Raw genomic sequence first — 20,718 nt, 5'->3', positions numbered from 1 at the left:
TAATTTGGTTAGACTGAAGAATTAGACAGCCAATGAACTGATAGGAGATACCCAGATCTTTTTAAACTCGACCATCTCTGTGATCTGTCCCATGCAGTAAACTTTTAATTAAGTTATTCTAAATGAGAGCATTTCCAGGGTTAAAATTGTGAGACATATCAAAAAACATGTCGTTCAAGGAATACCAAAAGGAAATTGGCAAGACAGTTTAGGGCTACATGATAAGAGCTCTTACTTCCTGAAGTGTTTCATGGAGAAATGGCCCACTGGGATAGAACAGAATGAAATGTAGAAGTTACAGAGGCAGGTTTCAGTCACCATCAGAAAAATCTTTTAGGCAATGAGACCATCCAACAATGAAGCAAGCAATTCAGGAGGTAATGGCATTCTCTAGGCTTTGAAGGTGACCTGATGTTCAGATATGGTATGGAAGATTCAAGTATCTGACAGAAGACTGAACTAGGCAATTTCTGAGGTCCTCTCCAGCACTAAGAATTCAGGACCTGTAGATAATTCTATTAAAAATTTATTATATCTACTAATAGAAATATAAAATTAGTCTAATAGTAATATTAGATATTAGTATTATATCTATTACATTAATAGATAATAATATATCTGTTATTGTAGAACCTGGAGAGCACCATTAAAATGACAGAAGTACGGTTATCATAAAATTCTCCAAAGTTGTCATTTGCACACAGATTCCAAAGCCCTCTATCAGATAGAAGTAGAAAACTAGTTCTAAATATGTTTGTTGTAGCCTTCTACATGTTATGTTCCTGAGAGGCAGGATGTTTTCCTCAATGCTGCCCTAATTTTCCTAATTCCATGAGGGCTCTTAAATAGGTGATTGGATCATGAAATCATCTTAAAAGTGAAAGAGAAAATGACCAAAGTGTAATGACGTGCTTTTCACAGTATATTTATCCATGCAGCATACATTTATTGAATGTCTACAATATGGGGGATGAAAATGGAACTAAGGGAAGATAGTTGCCCTTGAACTTGTGAATAATAATGACCACAGGGGAAGGGAGGGAAAATGAATAGGAGGAAATCAGAGAGGGAGACTAAACATGAGAGACACTTGACTCTGGGAAACAAACAGGGTTGTAGAACGGAAGGTGGGTGGGAGGATGGGGTAACTGGGTGATGGGCATTAAAGAGGGAGTGTAATGTGATGAGCACTGGGTGTTATATGTAACTGATGAATCGTTAAACACCACATCAGAAACCAATGATGTACTATATGTTGGCTAATTGAATTTAAATTTAAAAAAAAAAATAATGATGATCTGTTATTAGGTTGCTCTTGCTATGGCCTATGCATTGCAGTAGATACTTTACATAATGGTCTCTTTTAAACCAAAAACAACCCTCAGAACTAAGTATAATTATTATCCCCATTTCTCAAATAAAGAACCTAGGACTCTGAGAAATTATATCTTGCCTAGCATCACAGAGCCAGGATTTGGGATTATGCAAACCCTATCATTTAATTTCAAAACTGATCTCACACACTGATGCACTGCCTCTGCTCTTCATGTTTTAATAAAATGTTGAATATGACAGATGACATTAGAAATCATTTGGAGCATGACTGAAGTTCAGATGAGGAAAAGAGAATGAAGAGGCATTCATGCCTTAGGTCCTCGGGAAGGTTTGTGACACAGAGTGGGTCTATGTGGATGATTTGTCCTGGAATGGTGCTTCTGGATTAAGATTTTTCTTTAAAGTTTTTCATAAATAATGTTGAAATTGGGAAAACTGAAACAAGATCACATAGCCCCTTTTCTTTCCTGAATATGAGTTATCTTGGGAAAATAGTGGATGGATGCCCTTTGAGAGTTATGTCTGTTCATCCCAAGGTTTTCAAGGAAGCAAGAAATCCAGGAAGCTGGATTTCCCTTTAGTTCCTTAGAAGAGAAGAAAAATAGTTGGAGACTGGATGTCTTTCCTATTCATCCCCAAACTCAGGGGAAGGATACTTAGATCTTCAGCAGCTTATGATCACATATTTCCCCATACCACCACAAGCCAGGAGGAGCTCTACTATAAAACCCACTGTTTCCTTCAAGTCCTGGCCTTCTCCTGAATAGATATGCATAGAGGAACCAGGAGAGGGAGGGCTTTGTTTTCTGAAATTCATCCCTGATACTGTTGATCAAAGACCTATGTGAGCTCTTTGTCCATGGGCATTGTTTTCTTTCTTCATTTTCCACCATATGACTAACTTTTCAGTGTTAATCTATATATATATGAGTCAATACCTCAGGAGGCATTGTGTGTAAATAAATGTATGAATGAATGAGTGAATGAAGGAATACTTCCTGCTCTCACCTCAATGACCCTTGCTTTCAAGAATTCCTTGACACTTTCTTATGAAAGAATTACTTTTCATTCCACTTCCTCTAAAAATCATTTTAAAAGCCATACTCTGCCTCATTTTCTCAAAAAATTCTTACACTTGGACGAGACTGGAAGAGAATATGCTGAGTGAAATAAGTCAAGCAGAGAGAGTCAATAATCATATGGTTTCATTTATTTGTGGAGCATAACAAATAGCTTGGAGGACATGGGGAGTTAGGAGAAGGGAGTTGGGGGAAATTGGAAGGGGAGGTGAACAATGAGAGACTACGGACTCTGAAAAACAATCTGAAGGGTTTGAAGAGGTGGGGGGGGGTGGGAGGTTGGGGGAACCAGGTGGTGGGTATTAGAGAGGGCACAGATTGCATGGAGCACTGGGTGTGGTACAAAAACAATGAATACTGTTGTGCTGAAAATAAATAAAATGATTAAAAAAAATTCTTACACAATTAAACCAACTCTCGGCACTTAGAAATTAAGTTGTAGATACTTGTGTGAAGAGACTTGATTAAGAGGAGGAAGAGAGAGACTTGGGTCTAATAATCCTAAGGTTCTAACTCCTGACCTGATTAGATTAGATCATGTCTCAGAGTGTGAACTAATATGTTGTTGGTCCAATTTTTCCTTCTGTCTTTGTATTTCTCGGCAGAGACACTCTGTTAGCTCAATGATCTGGGGAAATCGTTCACTGTTGATGGAATTTGTGTTCCTGGCCTATCCCTCCCAACCAGAGCTCTGTGTCTTGTCCTTCCTTGGAGTAAGCTTTATTTATACCTTGATCATCACTGGGAATGTCTTAATTATAGTGGCCACCCGGACAGAAGCCCGCCTACACACCCCCATGTACTATTTCTTGGGCAGCCTCTCAGGAGTAGAATTATGTTACACTGCAGTGGTGGTGCCCCACATCCTGGCCAATATCCTACGGTCAGAGAAGACCATCACCCTCCTGGGCTGTGCCATTCAGATGATCTTCCTCATTGGGCTTGGCAGTGCTGATTGCTTCCTCTTGGCCACCATGGCCTATGACAGGTATGTTGCCATCTGCCACCCCTTGCAGTACCCTCTCACCATGACTTTAACTCTCTGTGTCCGCTTGGTCATGGCCTCTGTGGGCATCGGCTTGTTCCTGTCCACACAACTGGTTGCCTTCATCTTCTCTCTGCCATTCTGCCGGGCTCGGAGTATCGAGCACTTCATTTGTGATATTCCACCAGTGATGCCTCTTGTTTGTGCCAACAGCCACATCCATGAGCAGTCAGTGCTGGTGGCAGCCACACTGGCCATTGCTGTGCCTTTCTTCTTCATTGCTACCTCCTATGTCTTCATTGTGACTGCCGTGCTCAAGATCCACTCAACAGCTGGACGTCACCGGGCCTTCTCCACCTGCTCCTCCCACCTCTCTGTGGTCCTGCTGCAGTATGGCTGTTGTGCCTTTGTGTACCTGCGCCCCAGTTCCAGCTACTACCCCAAGCAAGATCAGTTCATCTCACTGGTGTACACTTTGGGAACCCCACTGCTCAACCCACTTATCTACACCCTGAGGAACAGTGAAATGAAGGGGACCCTGGGGAAAATTCTTACCAGGAATTGCCTCTCCTATAACAACTAGGGGAGTCTACAACCTTCAGGCAAGAGTTTGATTCCAGCTCATGCAAATCTCCATGCAACTGGGATTTCTCTGGATACCATTTAGCTATGTGTGCCAGAGACCTTTAAAATGCTTCTACTAGTGGTGCCTGGGTGTTTCAGTTAAAGTCTCTGCCTTCAGCTCAGGTCATGATCCCAGGATCCTGGGATCAAGCCCCACATCGGGCTCTCTGCTCAGCAGGGAGCCTACTTCCTCCTTCTCTCTTTCTCTCTGCCTGCCTCTCTGCCTACTTCTGATCACTTTCTGTCAAATAAATAAATAAATTTTTAAAAATATTTTTAAAATGCTTCTATTATTTCACTCAGTAATTCTCTTCTAGAAAGGAAATTAACAAATGAGCATAACAATAGAAGGTAACAAGTATAACACTGCATGTCAGGTATCAGCTGGAAAGAGATTGCTCATTTAATAAATTTTGACTGAAAGAAAAAAATATACAAAGATTGTATATAGAAGTACAAGTAAAGAAACCAGTATGTGTGGTAACATACTTTCATCTGAGCAGTAGCAGGAAGCCTTGATCAACCCTAGACCTCACAGACATAAGGGTACAGTATGATCAAAGACCTGTAGGAGCCAAGTTTACTGAGAGAAAACACTTGGTAGGAACTGTGGCTTTAGGGGGAAGAAGCAACAGTTAACAGAAATACAGCCAGGCAAGGAGAGACCAGGGAGATAAATACCCCAAACGCTCTCTGCTCGTACCCTCCCAACCCTTGCCCATCTCCCATGGACCAAACCCAACTGAAAGCAAAAGGGAAGAGTAGACTGAATATTTCAGTTCCCAGAAATTAACCTTTTGGAGAAGACAGGCAAGAAAAGGATTTTGAGAGTTAGGAGAGTTATGCAAACAAAGCATAACCAGAAAAAGATTGTTTCTTTCTTTCTTTTTTTTAAGATTTTATTTATTTATTTGACAGAGAGAGAGAGAGCACAAGCATGAGGAATAGTAGACAGAGGGAGAGGGAGAAGCAGGCTCCCCGCTGAACAGGGGGCCCGATGTGATGCTCAATCTCAGGAACCTGGGATTGTGACCTGAGCCAAAGGCAGCTGCTTAAACGACTGAGACACCCAGACACTCCAAAATTATTTCTTATATAGTATTTTGTATAGAAATGACGATATGTTAACAATCCAGTTTCTGCATAATAAAGTATGGGCTAAACAACTAATGTATGAAAGAAGATTGTTCATACCCCCTGCCCCCAATGCATGTCCTCCAACCAAGTTCTATTTTCCGGAAAGAGTAACAGTAGCTTCCATGCTCATTTGCCTTATGAATTCCTGTTTTTCTAGTAATATTTTGTTATCTTCTCAGCTGTATGGCATTTTTCAATATTCTCTGTGTCATCTAGCATTTTAGGTAGTAACTAACATCTCAGTAACAAATTCATTTATCAGTGATATTGTACAGTCAATAATCCCTAATTAGTTATATAATTAAAGCACCGGTTATCAGGCAAGTTTACAGATAGGCAATGAAAAAGGTTTATGGAACAGCACAGGCCCTAGATTGCCTCTTTCTACCTGTGTGACAAGGAAAAAAAAATCACTTAAACCTTCTGTGCCTTGACTTCATTTTCAATCAAATGGAGATTACAAAAAAAACTATCATTTAAGGATCAAATGAATTAATACAGGTTTTACAATAAGCCTTATAAACATGATATCAATTATTATTGTCTTACTATTGCCACTATTATTACTGTCATTATTTGGGGTATACAAATGTAAAATAAAGGAAAAGAATTGGAGAGAATATTTTCACAGGTAATGTTTTGAGTGTTTCTTCCAGCATCTTCTCTATGTTCCCTTGGAATGTTCAGCTGAGCTCCTCAAGTAGAGTTCATTTTAGTTCTACACCACTTTCAGCCTTGAGGGGGATTAGCATAACAATGAAATTTACCTCAGAGAATTCCTTCTTTTTGAGATTTACCAAAAATTTAAGCCATTTAAGATACTTTGAAATTGGGGAATTGTATTTTAATTTGTAACTTTTATAGTGTAATGATTTTAAAGGAAACCTTTTCCATTCTACCTAAACCTATAGAAATGATTTACAGAATACATATACTGTAGTCCCTTGGACCACTATAACAGAACCGGTAGACTGAGGGGAGAGTGGTGGTGGTGCTTAAACAGTAGCATCCAGCTCTTGTTTTTGGCTCAGGTCATGATCTCAAGGTTCTGAGATCAAGACCCACATCGGCCTCCATACTCAGCAGGGAATTGGCTTAAGATCTCCTTTCCCTCTGCTTGTCCATGTGTTCTCGCTCATAAATAAATAAATAATAAATAAACTAACTCTTAAAATAAAGAAAAAAGCTTTGTTAAGTTCCCTGTAAACACAAAGCAGAGAAAACTTATAGTTGTTAGTAAAGACTGAAGCTGTGAGACCTATGGGCAAACTGGATTTTCATGCCACTGAACAAAGTATCAGTTAATTACTGATAGAAAGCAAACTGCTCCAAAATCTAGTTGTTTGAAACAATGACGACTTATTAATTTTCATGAGTATGTGGTATGGCTTCCATGGCCTCAACAGAATGGATCTCATGTTCTGTGTTTGCTAGGGTCACAAATAGTTGCATTCAGCTGGGAATTTGCCTGGGGCTGAATTATCTAAGATGACTTCATTCACATCGTTGTTTTGGGTGTTGGTTGCACCTTACTCTCTCTCCACATGGTGCTTCACCATTCAGGAGTCCCGCACCAGCTTCTTCATACAGTGTGTGGATCCAGAGATTGAAAGTAGAAGCTACAGGGGTGCCTGGGTGGCCCTGTCTCTTAAGCATCTCCCTTTGGCTCAGGTCATGTTCCCAGGGTCCTGGGGTCAAGCCCTGCATTGGGCTCTGTGCTCAGGGAAGGGGACTGCTTCTCCCTCTCCCTCTGTGCTCTCTCTCTCAAGGGAATAAAATCTTTAAAATAATAAAATAAATAAAGTGCTAACAAGTCTTAGATCTTCATTTTTGCTTCATTTTTTCATGGAGGAGGATAGTGATGATGATGGTGATGAGGGTGACAAACCCTACATGATCACTTACATGGTTTGGTTTATTTATCCTTTCCAAAACCTTAGAAGAGGAATACCATTATTATCCCCAATTCACAGAGAAGTAAACTAATGCACAGAAAGTTTAAATTACTATCTGAGCGTTCAAGAAGAGAAAAAAAAATGGTAAGAGGCATAGCCCAGGATCAAAACCAGGTGATATAGCTTCTGAGGCCACACATTTAATCAAAGATGATCTGGTGCTCTCCCCAGAACAGTAAGTGCTCAGTGCCCAGAGCCCAGTGAAACAAATACCAAGGAGACTGTGTTACCTGAGATATGGGGTGAAACAGAGAGCAACAGAGGGTGGAGGGTGGTATGGTAGGAGATAAGATAAAATATGACACGAGATAAGATAAGAAATTACAGAAAGTCAATTTATAGACCATAGTAAGAACTTCCATTTTACCCTACGTAAGGTGCAGGGCCCCCAAGGAGATCTGAGCACAGTAGGGCATTATCAGGCTTATATTTTAAGTGAATCCGTCTGCGTGCAGAGTAGAAAATCTACTATTTTAAAGGAAAGAGGAGAGGATCAGAATCTTGTTAGGCATCTATTGTAACAATGTAGGCAAGTAATCATATTTTGGATGTCTTTTGAAGGTAAAACCAATAGAATTTCATACAGACTTCACATGGGGTGTGAGTGGAAGAGGGCAGTGAAGGATGACTCCAAATTTGTTTGACCAGTAAAAGTGGAATAATGAGGTGCCACTTACTAAAATTGAAAATCCTAAGGGAAAATAAAATTTCATGTAGAAAATTAAGAATTGTGTTTTGGCTATGTTGCATCTGAAATATATTTTGGGTATCTAGATCAGACGTCAGGTGTTTGGTACCATCATAAATTCACAATGATCAACACGTGGGTGATACTTCATTAAACTTCCCTGTCCTTGTTTCCATCCTCCTCACTTTCCTTGGCTGGATTCTCTTTATTGTCCTGACACCCAAATGCCGGTGCCCCCCAAGGCTCAGTCTTAAAGTAATCTCACTTGATACCATGGTTTTAACATATTTGAAAATTTTATATACATAAAATGACTACAATTGCCTGGCACAGGTTAATCATTCAGAAATTATTAGCAGTGTTATTAGCTCTTACCCCTACACTGGAGCCATAGACCACAGCAAATTTAATGATACTAAGCTTGGACTAGTTTGTCAGTGCAGTTACTGTGGAGTGTGCTTGATCATATAGTAACGAACTCACTGTGGCTGATTCTCTGGGACTCCAGGAACTGGGACTTTATCAAGGAAAGGCAAAGTCTGTAAAATCATTGATATTATATTTATAATATTTGAGTTAATTAGCTTGCTATCTAATTGGTGGCAAATATGATGCATGAACTTTTCATAGCTGATTTCTATAGAACTTTTCCTGATTATTTTAAAAAGACTCTTGCTGTACTTCAAAAATATTTATTGTGGTTCTAAAAAAATTTATTATGGTAAAAAATTTATTATGATTATTTTTAAAAGACTCTTGCTGTACTTCAAAAATATTTATTGTGGTTCTAAAAAAATTTATTATGAAATTTATCCTCTTAAGAAATGTGAACTGTTTTGGGGCACCTGGGTGGCTCAGTGGGTTAAAGCCTCTGCCTTCAGCTCAGGTCATGATCCCAGGGTCCTGGGATCGAGCCCCGCATCGGGCTCTCTGCTCAGCGGGGACCCTGCTTCCTCCTCTCTCTCTCTCTCTCTCTCTCTCTGCCTGTCTCTCTGCCTACTTGTGATCTCTGTGTGTCAGGTAAATGGATAAAATCTTTAAAAAAAAAAAAGAAATGTGAAGTGTTTTATACATCATAATTACCTTCTAAATCATATGAAAATATCTATATAAATTGAGCATAGGGACAGTAAGAACATGTATAGGGTGACTAAAGGCATGAGATCACCTGAATTAATGATACATTTATCTAAAGTAGTGAAAAATAAAAATAAAAATATATTAAATGTCCAGTATTAGAGAAGAGTTTAATAAATTGTGGGACATCAATACTACTGAGTAGTCACAAAAAGTATAAGAGTGAACATGGCATTTAAAAAGGAAGACATTTAGGGACACCTGGGGGGCTCCTGATTTCAGCCCAGGTCATGAACTCAGGGTCCTAGGATCAAGACCAGGTCAGGCTCCACACTCAGTGAGGAGCCTGCTTGAGGATTGTCTCTCTCCCTCTCCCTCTGCCCTCTTTTTGTGCACACCCTCTCTCTCTCTCTCTCTATCTCTCTCTTTAAAATAAATGAATGAATCTTTTTAGAAAGAAAGGGAAGGGAAGGGGAGGGGAAGGGAGGAGAGGAAAGGAAGAAAGGAAGAAAGGGAAAGGAGAGGAAAGGAAAGGAAATAAGGGAAAGGAAGGAAGAAAGGAAGAAAGGAAGGAAGGAAGGAAAGGAAGGAAGGAAAGGAAGGGAAGGAAGGGAAGGAAGAGAAAGGAAGGGAAGGAAAGAGAAGGGAGAAAGGAAGGGACATTTATAACCTGTTACATAGAAATGTTGCAAGAGTGTAAAAATATGTTCTTGGGAATGAGCTCATCTGAACAAATAAATGTATCTGTGTGGGAGAAAAAAGGAAAACACATCTGAAAACAGCCTCCATGAGCACTTACCCACACATTCAGTTGCGAGACTTAATTGTCCATTGCCCTGAATATAAAAGGCAAAATGTCTTCACTCACATGGGCTCTAGATATTTTGGACCGTTGTGGATGAATTTGATTTGCTTATTTTGGCTTCAGGAAAGACCTTTTCATGTGAACTTGCCTCTGCTCTAAGATTTCCCTTCTCTTCCCCTGGCTGGTGCCTTATTTCTTAGATGAGCTGATGAGGTATAGATGAGTTGCAGGCCTTCCCAGAACACCAAGTAAGTAGCGCCTGCATACGACTTGTCTACGACATTGCTCTCTTCCACTCTCTCTCTCATTGTCCTTTCCCAGTTCTGCTTCTTTTCTAGAGCACCCACCCCTCCAACACATTATTAAATGTGCTTGTTCTTATTTATTGCATATGATCTGTCTTCCTCCCTCTGAGAACACAATCTCTATGAGGACAAAATTGTTGTCTGCTTTGTACTCTAAAGTATCCCAAGCATTGAAAATAGGGCTTGGCTGACAGCAAGAATTCAATAAATATTCTTACATATTGAATAAAAAAATCCTATTGCTAATGGACATAAAACAAGGAGGCTGAACATGGCTAAAAATTAATGGCAGCAATGATAAGAAGGTATGGGATTTTAAGTCCATTAAGTCTGGAGGGAGGTGGAAAGGGAGAAACAAAGAAGAAAAACATGGTAAGGCAGAGTTGGAAATAGAAATATATTAAAAGCAACAAGAACAAAAAAACCACTTTTTAATGTCTAGAAAAGTGTCAGCAGAGAAAAAAAACTTGATCAAGAAACAAAAACAAGTAAGATCAGAGAAAATGAAACCAAAGGTCAGAAGGAATGATTATGGAAAAATCCTTCATAAATTTTTTGCTTCTCAAGAAAAAGTTACGCACCATTTATAGAATTTCAGAGCTAGAAGGATCCTTGATGTCCCCTGAATACCATACGTGACACCCCAGATGAGGAGCCCACATAAGAGCTTCAGTACTTGCCCAAGGTCAAGCTACCACACGGCAGAGCCAGAACTCAACTCCAGATCCCCAGATGCCTAGGCTAGTGCTGAATTTGTGCATCGCACATGCACCTTGAGCTCAGGCTGAAAAGAACGTGTGCATTCAACAATGCTCACTGGGACGTTGTCCAGAACACAATATCGGAAAGTTCCCTGGTGGGTACAGGAAAGGAACGAGGATCCCCTTATGGAATTCCCAGAGTGTCATTGTCCACAGTGACCACATAGAAGACTTGCCCAGTAATCTTGCTTAGTTGATCAACTCGGGAAATTTTCCTCAATTTCTTTCTCCAGTTGGGTTCAGTTTAAGGGGATACCACTGGGGAAATTCCTCCTCTTTGGGGACCCATTAATTTTAAAGACCTTTCATAAAGGACACTAACCAATCTGACTCAATCAGGCAAGACTGGACTCGGAGTGGCTGTAACAGAATCCATTTTCTATCATTAAGGAACAGACAGGATTCTAATTTAGAACTTGAATTAGCATTGTTCCAAATATCATCCTTCCAAAGGATATCTCTCTCACATCCTGCTCCATCTTGATCGTAAATTTCTAAGTGGTGTCTCTTCTCTGTTTTTATCTGGACATTATGGAGGTATCATACACCATAATCTTCTCCAGGAAATACTGCAACTCAAAGTCCATGGGTCTTCATTCCATTTTATCCTGTAACAGTCAGTGAGCTCTCTGGGAGAGCTCATTTATCTTCTATGGCAGGAACTCAATGTCTCACCAAGAAAGTTAACCTTCTCTTTAGTGAATTTCCTGAAGTGGCTGACGGAATGGAGCAAATTTCAAAGTGGTAAGGGACCATCTCAAGAGACTTAATTCCTTTGGTTGATTTTATTTTTAAAAATAATAGTAAGAGACAGAAATTCCTATAATGTGTTACTCTTGGGGAAGAACATTCATATATATCAATATTAAATTGCAGGAAAAAATGGGTTATCAGAGTGGGTGTTGCAGAGTGGATCTGTACAACATCCAGTTGTACAGATGTAGGAAGGTAACTCTGATGAATGATGGAACTGCTCAGTATCATATACCTAATAAGTGTAATCCATAATGAAATGAGCCTTTTCCTTTTTTTTTTTTTCACTGTTTCTTCCATGGGGCTATCTTAAAGAGTATAGCATGAAATTCACTTTTTTCAAGCAGCATTGTTAAATAATAAATCATAAACAATTTAATGGTGCTATGTGGATTGGGGGGGGCAGTATTCCATGGTAAAAATAGCTGGAAATTTTTCAAGTAAATTGAAGCTATTTGCTTTACAATTGGACATCCCAGAACTTTATTGTGCTAATATGCATTGTAAATCTTGAGAGGAAGTGTGAATGTTTTCAATTTGCTCATAAAAGCTCATTTCTGAAGCATCAGAATTGCTCATGTTCTAAGGAACACAGTTTAAGAATTAGTTCCTCAGGAGTGGCTGGGTGGCTCAATCGTTAAGCATCCGCCTTCAGCTCAGGTCATGATCCAGGTCCTGGGATGGAGCCCCACCACAGGCTCTCTGCTCAGCGGGAAGCCTGCTTCTCCCTCTCCCACTCCCCCTGCTTGTGTTCCCTCTCTCGCTGTCTCTCTCTATCTCTCTGTCAAATAGATAAATAAAATATTTTTAAGATAAATAAATAAATGAAAAAGAGCACGAGATTTAACTACAAAATAATTCAATTTTGTTCAAGTCAGATCAGTTGTGATAGGGATATACTGGTGAACAGAACAGACATTCTTGCCCTTGCGGAGCTGAAATATGGCCCTGACTGGAATGTTTATCACACCGCTGCTGTCCAGAGTGGAATGCTTTAAGTATCAGCTCCCCAAGGAAGGAATACAAGCACCGGAAATCAAGTGAATTCACAAGTAGTGATCATAACGGGGTTGGGAGGTTCTCTGAGGACAGTAGTGTGGAAAACCTTTGAAAGTGAACACTGGAGAGGAAATCCCTAATGTGTAAATACAAATCTGTTGTGTTTGGTTTTTCAATAAGGTATAGTCCCACCTTGGGTATGTGTGTGAGTTCTTCCCGGAAATCACCCTATAGTGACTTGCCCTGGCACACATCACTCTCCATACCACATGTCTCGCTTTATCTCCAAATTATGTTTTGCACCAAATCTTGGATGTTCTTATTAAGCACAGTGCTGTTCATTTGATGTTCATGTCTTAATAAGATAGAACCATTTTTAAATGTTCTCCTGAATCCAGATCTACCTTCTGTGGTTTTCACCATATATAATTAAAGCTATTTTACTGACAGATGCCAGGGTGGCTCAGTCAGTTAAGAGTCTGCCTTTGGCTCAGGTCATGATCGCAGGGTCCTGGGATCGAGTCCCATGTCAGGCTCCTTGCTTAGTGGGGAGCCTGCTTCTCCCTCTCTCTCTGCCTGCTGCTCCCCCTGCTTGTGGTCATTCTCTCTCTCTCTCTGACAAATAGAAAAATAAAACCTTTAAAAAAAACATATTTTACTGAAATCTCTTTTTCATTTTGTTTTATTTTTCCCTATTTTCTCTGTTACTCTTTTTGTTATTCAAGGTTTAGCACAGCAACTGCAAGGCCTGAAAGGACTCAGCTCTAGAGGAACCTCACTATCAGCTCCAGAAGAGATAAGAACCAAAGGGTAAATATCCGAGGGAAACTGACCATTGTGGGAAAAGAGAGGGGAGGGCACTTACAATCATTGGACGTTTGTTATGTCCCAAACACATTACTTATTTGAAGCATTTAATCTTCATAAATTCCATGTAAGCCTCCATAGTCACATCCCCAAGCACACATTAGAGAACCAAAGCTTACATAATTAACATAAAATTAAGTTACCAAACAAGGGGACTAGATTTCAAAACCAGATCTAACTGACTACAAAACTCCATGTGATTGACACCACCAGCTTTCCTTCCCAACACCACGTTGAAACACCAATGAATAAAGGAAACATGTTAATTTACTATATGATTGCCAAATTGCACATGCTCAGTGCAAAATTTGTAAATACAGAAAATCATAAGTCATAAAAAGATTCCCTTTCACTCTGCAATATTTGCTATTAATACTTTCAAAAATGTTCTTTTATATTTTTATGAACAGATATCATTATTTTTAAATGAATCATGATGTAATGTGTTTTTTTTGGCTGCTTTTTCATGAGCCTTCCTGACCTTATTAAATATCTTTCTGCAACATCATTTTCAAATGATTGCTTGTCCCATCACATGGATATGCCACAATTAATTTAAGCATTTTCCTCTTACTGATATTTTGGTTGATACAGTTTTTCACCATGATACAGAAAACAGTCACAATTTTATGCATGGAGTCGTGGCTAATTTATAAGAATAAATTCCTTGAAATTATATTGCTGAAGCAAAGTGCATGCATCTATTAAGTCTTTTCTTACATATTGCCAGATTGCACTTCACCAATTCTTCCAGCACCTTACATGTCCACTAGCAATATTTGGGGATGTGTCTCTCCTTACAAGTTTAACAACAGCAGGGATTATCTTTTTTCCACCACTGTCAGTTTGTAAGTAGAAAATACTATCTGATTTTGTTTCATTGTATATTTATTTGAATACTAATTAAGCTGAATTTGCATGTTTTTCATTATTAGCATATTTCTTTTTTGAATTGCCTATTCAGATCCTCTATTTGTTTTTCTTAGGAGGAGTTTATTTTTGGCGGATTATATAAAATTTCATCTCCTATTCGGTTTGCTTATTGTATTTTTGACCCATGGATCTTTTACATTTTTATTCTGTCAAAATATCCATAATATTTTTATGGATTCTGCTCATTTGCTTGTAAATCATTTGTAGTTTTCTTCCTGTTTTTAAATTATTTGACTCTCAAGTCCATCAGAAATAAATTTTGATGTGTAATGCATTCAGAAGTTCATTTTTTAAATGATTTGCCCATTTCCATAGTCCATATTAGGAAATTGATCCTCTCTAATTGATTTGAATAATGACAATAGTGAATATACATTGAATGTGTCCTCTGTGCCTGGACTGTTCTAAGTACTTTTACAAAATAATTCATTTGAGTCTCACAACAACCTGAGAAGTAAGTACGTGTATTTTCAGATCCATTTTACAGATGATAAAACTGATGCACATAATAGACAGAGGTAGTGTAACACAGTGATTAAGACAAGAGACTCTGGAGCCAGACCACATGCAAATTTTCATTCCAGCAGCTGCTAGTGGTGTGACTTTGGGCAAGTTACTTACCCTCTCTGTGCCTCAATTTTCTCATCCATAAAGCAGATATAAGAGTCCTTTTTTAGAGGCCCATTATGAAATTAATTAAGAAATGTAAAGGGCAACTGAGGGTTTGGGAGGGAGGGAGGTGGAGAGTTGGGTAAGCCTGGAGGTGGGTATTAAGGAGGGCACGTATTGCATGGAGCACTGGGTGTGGTGCATAAACAATGAATTTTGGAACACACACAAAAGTATTAAATTAAATTTTTCAAAGATGTAAAGTGCATAAATTAATGTTGGACCCAATGAGTGTTACTTGGCTAGTATTAATGGTTCCTTGTGTTCCAGTATGCTGCAGTTCTATTGTTCTATGAATACCATTTTTATTTATGATAGAACATAGGATATATTTTATAACATAGAATCATTGGTGATATATTTTAATGACTCATGATGTAAATTTTGTTCTATTGCAACACTCTTTATTTTGTTAACGCTCTCTTGTTTATTCCTCCAAGGATTTTGATGAGAATTACACAGAAATCACATCGTACTTCAAAGCAAATTAACACTGAAATGTTGGCTTTTTCCATCCAGGCATATTGGGGCCAACCTTCGCAGTTTTCTTCAAGAAATTCCTGTCTGTTACTTCTTAGGTATATTCACTGCTTTATTATTTATTATCCACCCATTCATTTTGGTGGTTTTTTGAGGGAAGAGTACTTTGTAACCAACATTGATAGAAACAGAGAGCCCTAACATCCAAACCAGGAACTACATACTTACCTTAATCATTTTACTTTAACTTAAAATCTTCCAGTGAGCGTTTATTCATCAACCTTTTCATATAAAGCCAAGGGCTTTGAGTTTGTATCACCTGAAATCAAAGCCTTTCTTCTCAAGTATCACGTATTAATGCCAGCTTTAGCTTTTGTAACAACAGAGTGAACACTTAGACCCATGTCAAATGAGAATATTAAATTATTCCAAATTTCCCTCCCCATCTTCCTTTGTGGTCCAGCTCACACGTTATTCCACCAAAATTTTTAGCAACTTGCAATTATCAAGTATTCAATTGTTAATTTTCATCACTTATATTTCTATAATACTTATTATATTTTTGTAATACTTAATAAAATTACATAATTACAATATGATACAAATAATGTAAGTTCATTTGAGAGAAACCACACCAATATGTAGACATACAACTCAACACGTAGGTGTAGGAATGCTCAGACATGGTACAAGAGCTACCAGTCCCTTATGTTCAGTACATCATGGGCATCATTTAGTACATTGAATAGAGGGAATGAGGAGCTTGGTTAATCTGACACAGCAGTTCATTGAAGATTATTAGTTAAGAGACTCTCTGCTACATGTCATTTGGAACTAGCCACTCCCATGAATATCTTATTGATCCAAGTTTTTCAATCGGTTCTATTGTGTTTTCAGTTATAGTCAAATCTAACTCCTGTCTAACTTCCGTCTCCTTGCATTGCCTAGATCACAAAACACACAATGCGACACTAAAGTAATGCTAGCTTTCCTGTGTCATTGTACGTGCTCTTGGTAGACTTATTATGTAAATATGAGACTCTGTCTTTAATAGAACCTAAACTTCATTTAAACCTGTTTTCAGAAATTAAATATTTACTTTTCTTATTTAAGCTATTTTATCTCACATGCTTGTTCACAGTTTCCTTCATTTGAACCTTTTGTTCTCTGTATGAGATTTACTTTTTAAACCAGAGGATTTGGAATGGATATGCGGAGTGTTATTCTATTGGTGATCGTCACTCAGAAATATATGTTTGAATAGGTATTTCTCTGATCAGTCATAGCTAAAGGAAATAGCTCTTGAATCCTTCCTGATACAGGTTGAGGGAATTATTTCATGATTATATTATTTCTCCCATCCTTCCCTATCAATTTCCTGATAATATAATTTGTTGTTTTAAATGTGCAGGATTATTTTACTTCTTGCATTTTATATTATGTAAGTTATCAAGAATTATCTTTGGATTTTTTTTTGGCTTTTAACAATATTTGCATTAATCCTTTAGTGTTAAATAGGTATTTTACTCTTTGCATTTTCAAATCAAATTTTTATATTATGACTTCCCCAATCCTGGATTATGTATGCTGATTAATTGCCCAGCAACCAGGATTCTTTGTGAGGAATTGTTTTCACTATATTTAGAATGACATACTTCCTAAAACCTTGTAAGTCTGAGAAAGTCTGTCTGTTGCTTTTGAACATAAATCACTAAAACCTGGGTACAGAATTATTTCACACCAATTTGTTTTTCTTAAAACTGTAGACATTATTTTATCATCTCTTGAGTTTTATATTGAAAAGTTGTAGTAAACTGAAGGAGCTTAATTTATAGATGCTTTCCCCCTCCCAGATGCTTTTAAAGCTCTTTTCTTATTCACTTGGGGTTCTAATATTTATTTCAATTTTGTTATTGCATTTTTGTCCCCTTATTATCTTTTCTTATCTCAGGCAGCTCCACCTTAATTTTTCCTTACTCCGTACAGTCCCTTTCTATGTAAATCTGTCCAAATCCAAAAGTTTAGGTCAATGATTGCAAATTTAAGGGGAAAAAAATGCAAAGGAAAGGAAATATGTAAAAAGTATATATCAGGAGGATTGGAATAAAAGGTGCTTGCCCAGTTTTATATGACCCAAAATAACTGGATGAGAAGTGAACTCATGAATAAATTATAGCTCAGCCATAAACTGGAATACCATAAAACAACAGAAAGAATAAAGCCTTGGTACATCGAACAGCAAGAATAAACTTTGCAGACACAATGTTGAAGCCAGTTACACATATGAATTGAAACATACATTAATCTGCCATGACAAGAGTCAAAAGAGTAGTTTTGCCTTCATGAGGTAGAAAGACAGGAAACAGGAGAGATGCTAGTAGGGTTACTGGAATTTTTCAATTTTCTTATCTTGATCGTGGTTATACCAGTGTATTTACTGTGTAAAAAAAAAAATCAAGTGGTAGCCTCAGGATTTGTGAACTTCTCTATATATTACAGTTCAATAAGAATGCTTACCCAAAAAGTGAACAAGACATCCATTCATCTAACTTTGAAAATATCTACAACCACACAACTCTTCGATTAAATAGAAGCAAAGAATTAGCCCTTGTCCATTGGATGTAAAATACCAGAGTAAAGAAAGACACTTCACCAAGAATATCTTCATGTCTTGGGCACCAGAACCTTCTACAGATGATTATCTATCCCATTTATGAAGATTTCCATGGAAAAATATGCCATAGCCTCTAGTGTGTGAATTCACCCCAAGCACTGAAATGAGAAAGTGGAGACTAAATAAATGCTAAATCAAAGATCGAATTTAAAATGTTTGCTTTTCTTCCCACAATAAAGGCAAAGGAAGAGTCGCACTTTCTGCTCGTCCTTTGCAGGAGACAATGTTTTCTAGGAGCCCCGTCCTCAACCAGTCCGACCCCACTGAGTTCGTGTTCCGCGTGTTCACCACCGTCCCTGAATTCCAGGTCCTCCTCTTCCTCCTCTTCCTCCTCCTTTACTTGCTGATCCTCTGCGGCAACACAGCCATCATCTGGGTGGTGTGCACATACAGCTCGCTCCGCACCCCGATGTACTTCTTCTTGTGCAACCTGTCTTTCCTAGAAATCTGCTACACGTCGGTGGTGGTGCCTCTGATGCTTTCCAACATTTGGGGGGCCCGGAAGCCCATTCCACTGGCTGGCTGTGGGGCGCAAATGTTCTTTTTCGTCACCCTTGGCAGCACTGACTGTTTTCTTTTGGCGATCATGTCATACGATCGCTATGTGGCCATCTGTCACCCACTGCACTACACCCTCATCATGACCCAGAGGCTCTGCGTCCAGATGGTGGTGTGCGCCGTGGGCCTGGCCCTCCTCCTCTCCCTGCAGCTCACAGCCTTAATCTTCACGCTGCCCTTCTGCGGACACCGCCGGGAAATCAACCACTTCCTCTGCGACGTGCCCCCAGTCCTGCGTCTGGCCTGCGCTGACACCCGCGTGCACCAGGCCGTCCTCTACGTGGTGGGCATCCTGGTGCTGACCGTCCCTTTCCTGCTTATCTGTGTCTCCTACGTGTTCATCGCCTCGGCCATCCTGCGCATCCGCTCCGCCGAGGGCCGCCGCCGGGCCTTCTCCACCTGCTCCTCGCACCTCACCGTGGTCCTGCTGCAGTACGGCTGTTGCAGCCTGGTCTACCTGCGCCCCCGCTCCAGCACCTCCGAGGATGAGGACCGCCACATCGCCCTGGTCTACACCTTCGTCACCCCACTACTCAACCCGCTGATTTACACCCTTAGGAACAAGGATGTCAAAGGTGCCCTGAGGAATGCGGTCCTCGGTAAAGCAGCCTCTGAGGCCAGCTGAGGCTTAAGGGGCCTGGGGTGGGTGTCTGTCAGTCGGCATGACCATGAACTCCAAACAGCAAACACGGATTACAATACTTACTTTCCCACACTTCGCAGTTGGCCGTTCTTTTGCCATGTTTGTCCCTGTGTCCCCAGTCAGCGCTCATTTCCTTGAAGTGCTTTGAGTAAGATTGGAAAATTCAGACAGAGCAGGCAAGGCGGGTGCTCGAGTCAGCTGGCCCTGCTTTCAAGGTTCACAGCCCAGTCATGGCAATTGCTCCCTCAGCCTCATACCTTCAGACGCCCTGCCTCCTGGCAGGGAAATAACACTAAGATCCCTTCATAGAGGCGTAGATCTAAGAGCGATGTATTTTATTGTTGATTTAGACACAAGTGCGTGGCAAACCGGAGCTTATTTAATGCATCCATTTCCTTCATTCCAAACCTCCCAGCGGGTTGCCTTCGTTGCCTTTCACTCCGCCATGCCAGGAAGCGGTCAGGACTTGGCACTGATTGGCTGAGCACGCACAGTGCGCCAGCCATGCTGAGGGATGGAAGCTGCATCTGCATAAACCATCCTGGCTGTGGGCTTGCAGGCAGCTTTGCTCTCCTGCCTCACCTCTCCCTGTGCCTTCTGAACGGCTGCTGTTCGCAGACCCGCTCGCAGGTGGCGCCACTGGCCCTGCCACCGCAGCAGGTCCCGCTGGCAAGTGGTGGTTCCAGCCTCCTGCACCTGTGCCCGGATGCTTTCCAACAGGCCAATACTTTGTAGAACCTCTGTGCTCTGCACAGCTGACATCACGCTGCCCAACCTTCTCACTTACACCCTGAGGAACAGTGCGGTGAAGAGGGCTACGAGGACAGGGCTTAACCAGAAATTACCTGTTCCAGAACAGCTGGGGGAGGACATAACCTGCCTGACAAAGGTCTGGATCCAGCCCATGAAGCTGACTTTAGTTAGCAACCTCAGAAGAGTGAGCGTTTCGCCAGTGGATATAAAACTGATCAAGGACCCGGTATAACCTTTCAAAATGCCATAAGGCTAAGTATACCTAAAGCCTAAAAGCGTTTCTTTTCACTGATTCAATAATTCTTGTTCTAAAAATCATAACCTCAAAAAATTAAGTCTAACAAAACTGGAACTATAAGGCTGCTCCTTGTATTTATAAAATGAAAAGGTATTAAAATCTCACTTCCAATGTTGGACACATGAATACAACCATACTTAAAATCGTATTTAACTTAATATTTAATAATAAGGGGCTACGTTTATCATTTTAACAGTAAGTGATAAGAGCTAGGTATAAACCTCCACTTACAATAGGAGCCCACTGCTATAAAAATACATGTGCAGAATAATGAATAGTAGTACATCAGAAAGTTCATGGTTCTCATCCATGATCTGTAGAACTATGGATAATTGTTTCT

The 20,718-nt window shown here is 39.7% G+C and overlaps 2 protein-coding genes across 2 annotated transcripts; both read left to right on the top strand.

Annotated features, from left to right (window-relative positions):
* The first annotated feature begins 3,037 nt into the window (after nucleotides 1-3,037).
* LOC125079974 (olfactory receptor 10W1-like) lies at nucleotides 3,038-3,982 on the top strand. The gene has a single exon (XM_047693727.1). The coding sequence runs from the start codon at nucleotides 3,038-3,040 to the stop codon at nucleotides 3,980-3,982; it is 945 nt and encodes a 314-aa protein (XP_047549683.1).
* A 14,367-nt stretch (nucleotides 3,983-18,349) lies between these two features.
* Nucleotides 18,350-19,309, top strand: LOC125079872 (olfactory receptor 10Q1). The gene has a single exon (XM_047693598.1). It carries the CDS (start codon nucleotides 18,350-18,352, stop codon nucleotides 19,307-19,309), a length of 960 nt encoding a protein of 319 aa, XP_047549554.1.
* Nucleotides 19,310-20,718: the final 1,409 nt, after the last annotated feature.

Source organism: Lutra lutra, chromosome 10, assembly GCF_902655055.1.
Source record: "Lutra lutra chromosome 10, mLutLut1.2, whole genome shotgun sequence".
Classification (NCBI taxonomy): Eukaryota; Metazoa; Chordata; class Mammalia; order Carnivora; family Mustelidae; genus Lutra; species Lutra lutra.
Note: the sequence above shows the minus strand (reverse complement) of the source record. Positions and strands in the feature narration are given on the sequence as shown.

Coding starts and splice junctions, on each gene's coding strand:
- LOC125079974 (XM_047693727.1), top strand. CDS start 3,038: ATGATCTGGGGAAATCGTTCACTGTTGATGGAATTTGTGTTCCTGGCC.
- LOC125079872 (XM_047693598.1), top strand. CDS start 18,350: ATGTTTTCTAGGAGCCCCGTCCTCAACCAGTCCGACCCCACTGAGTTC.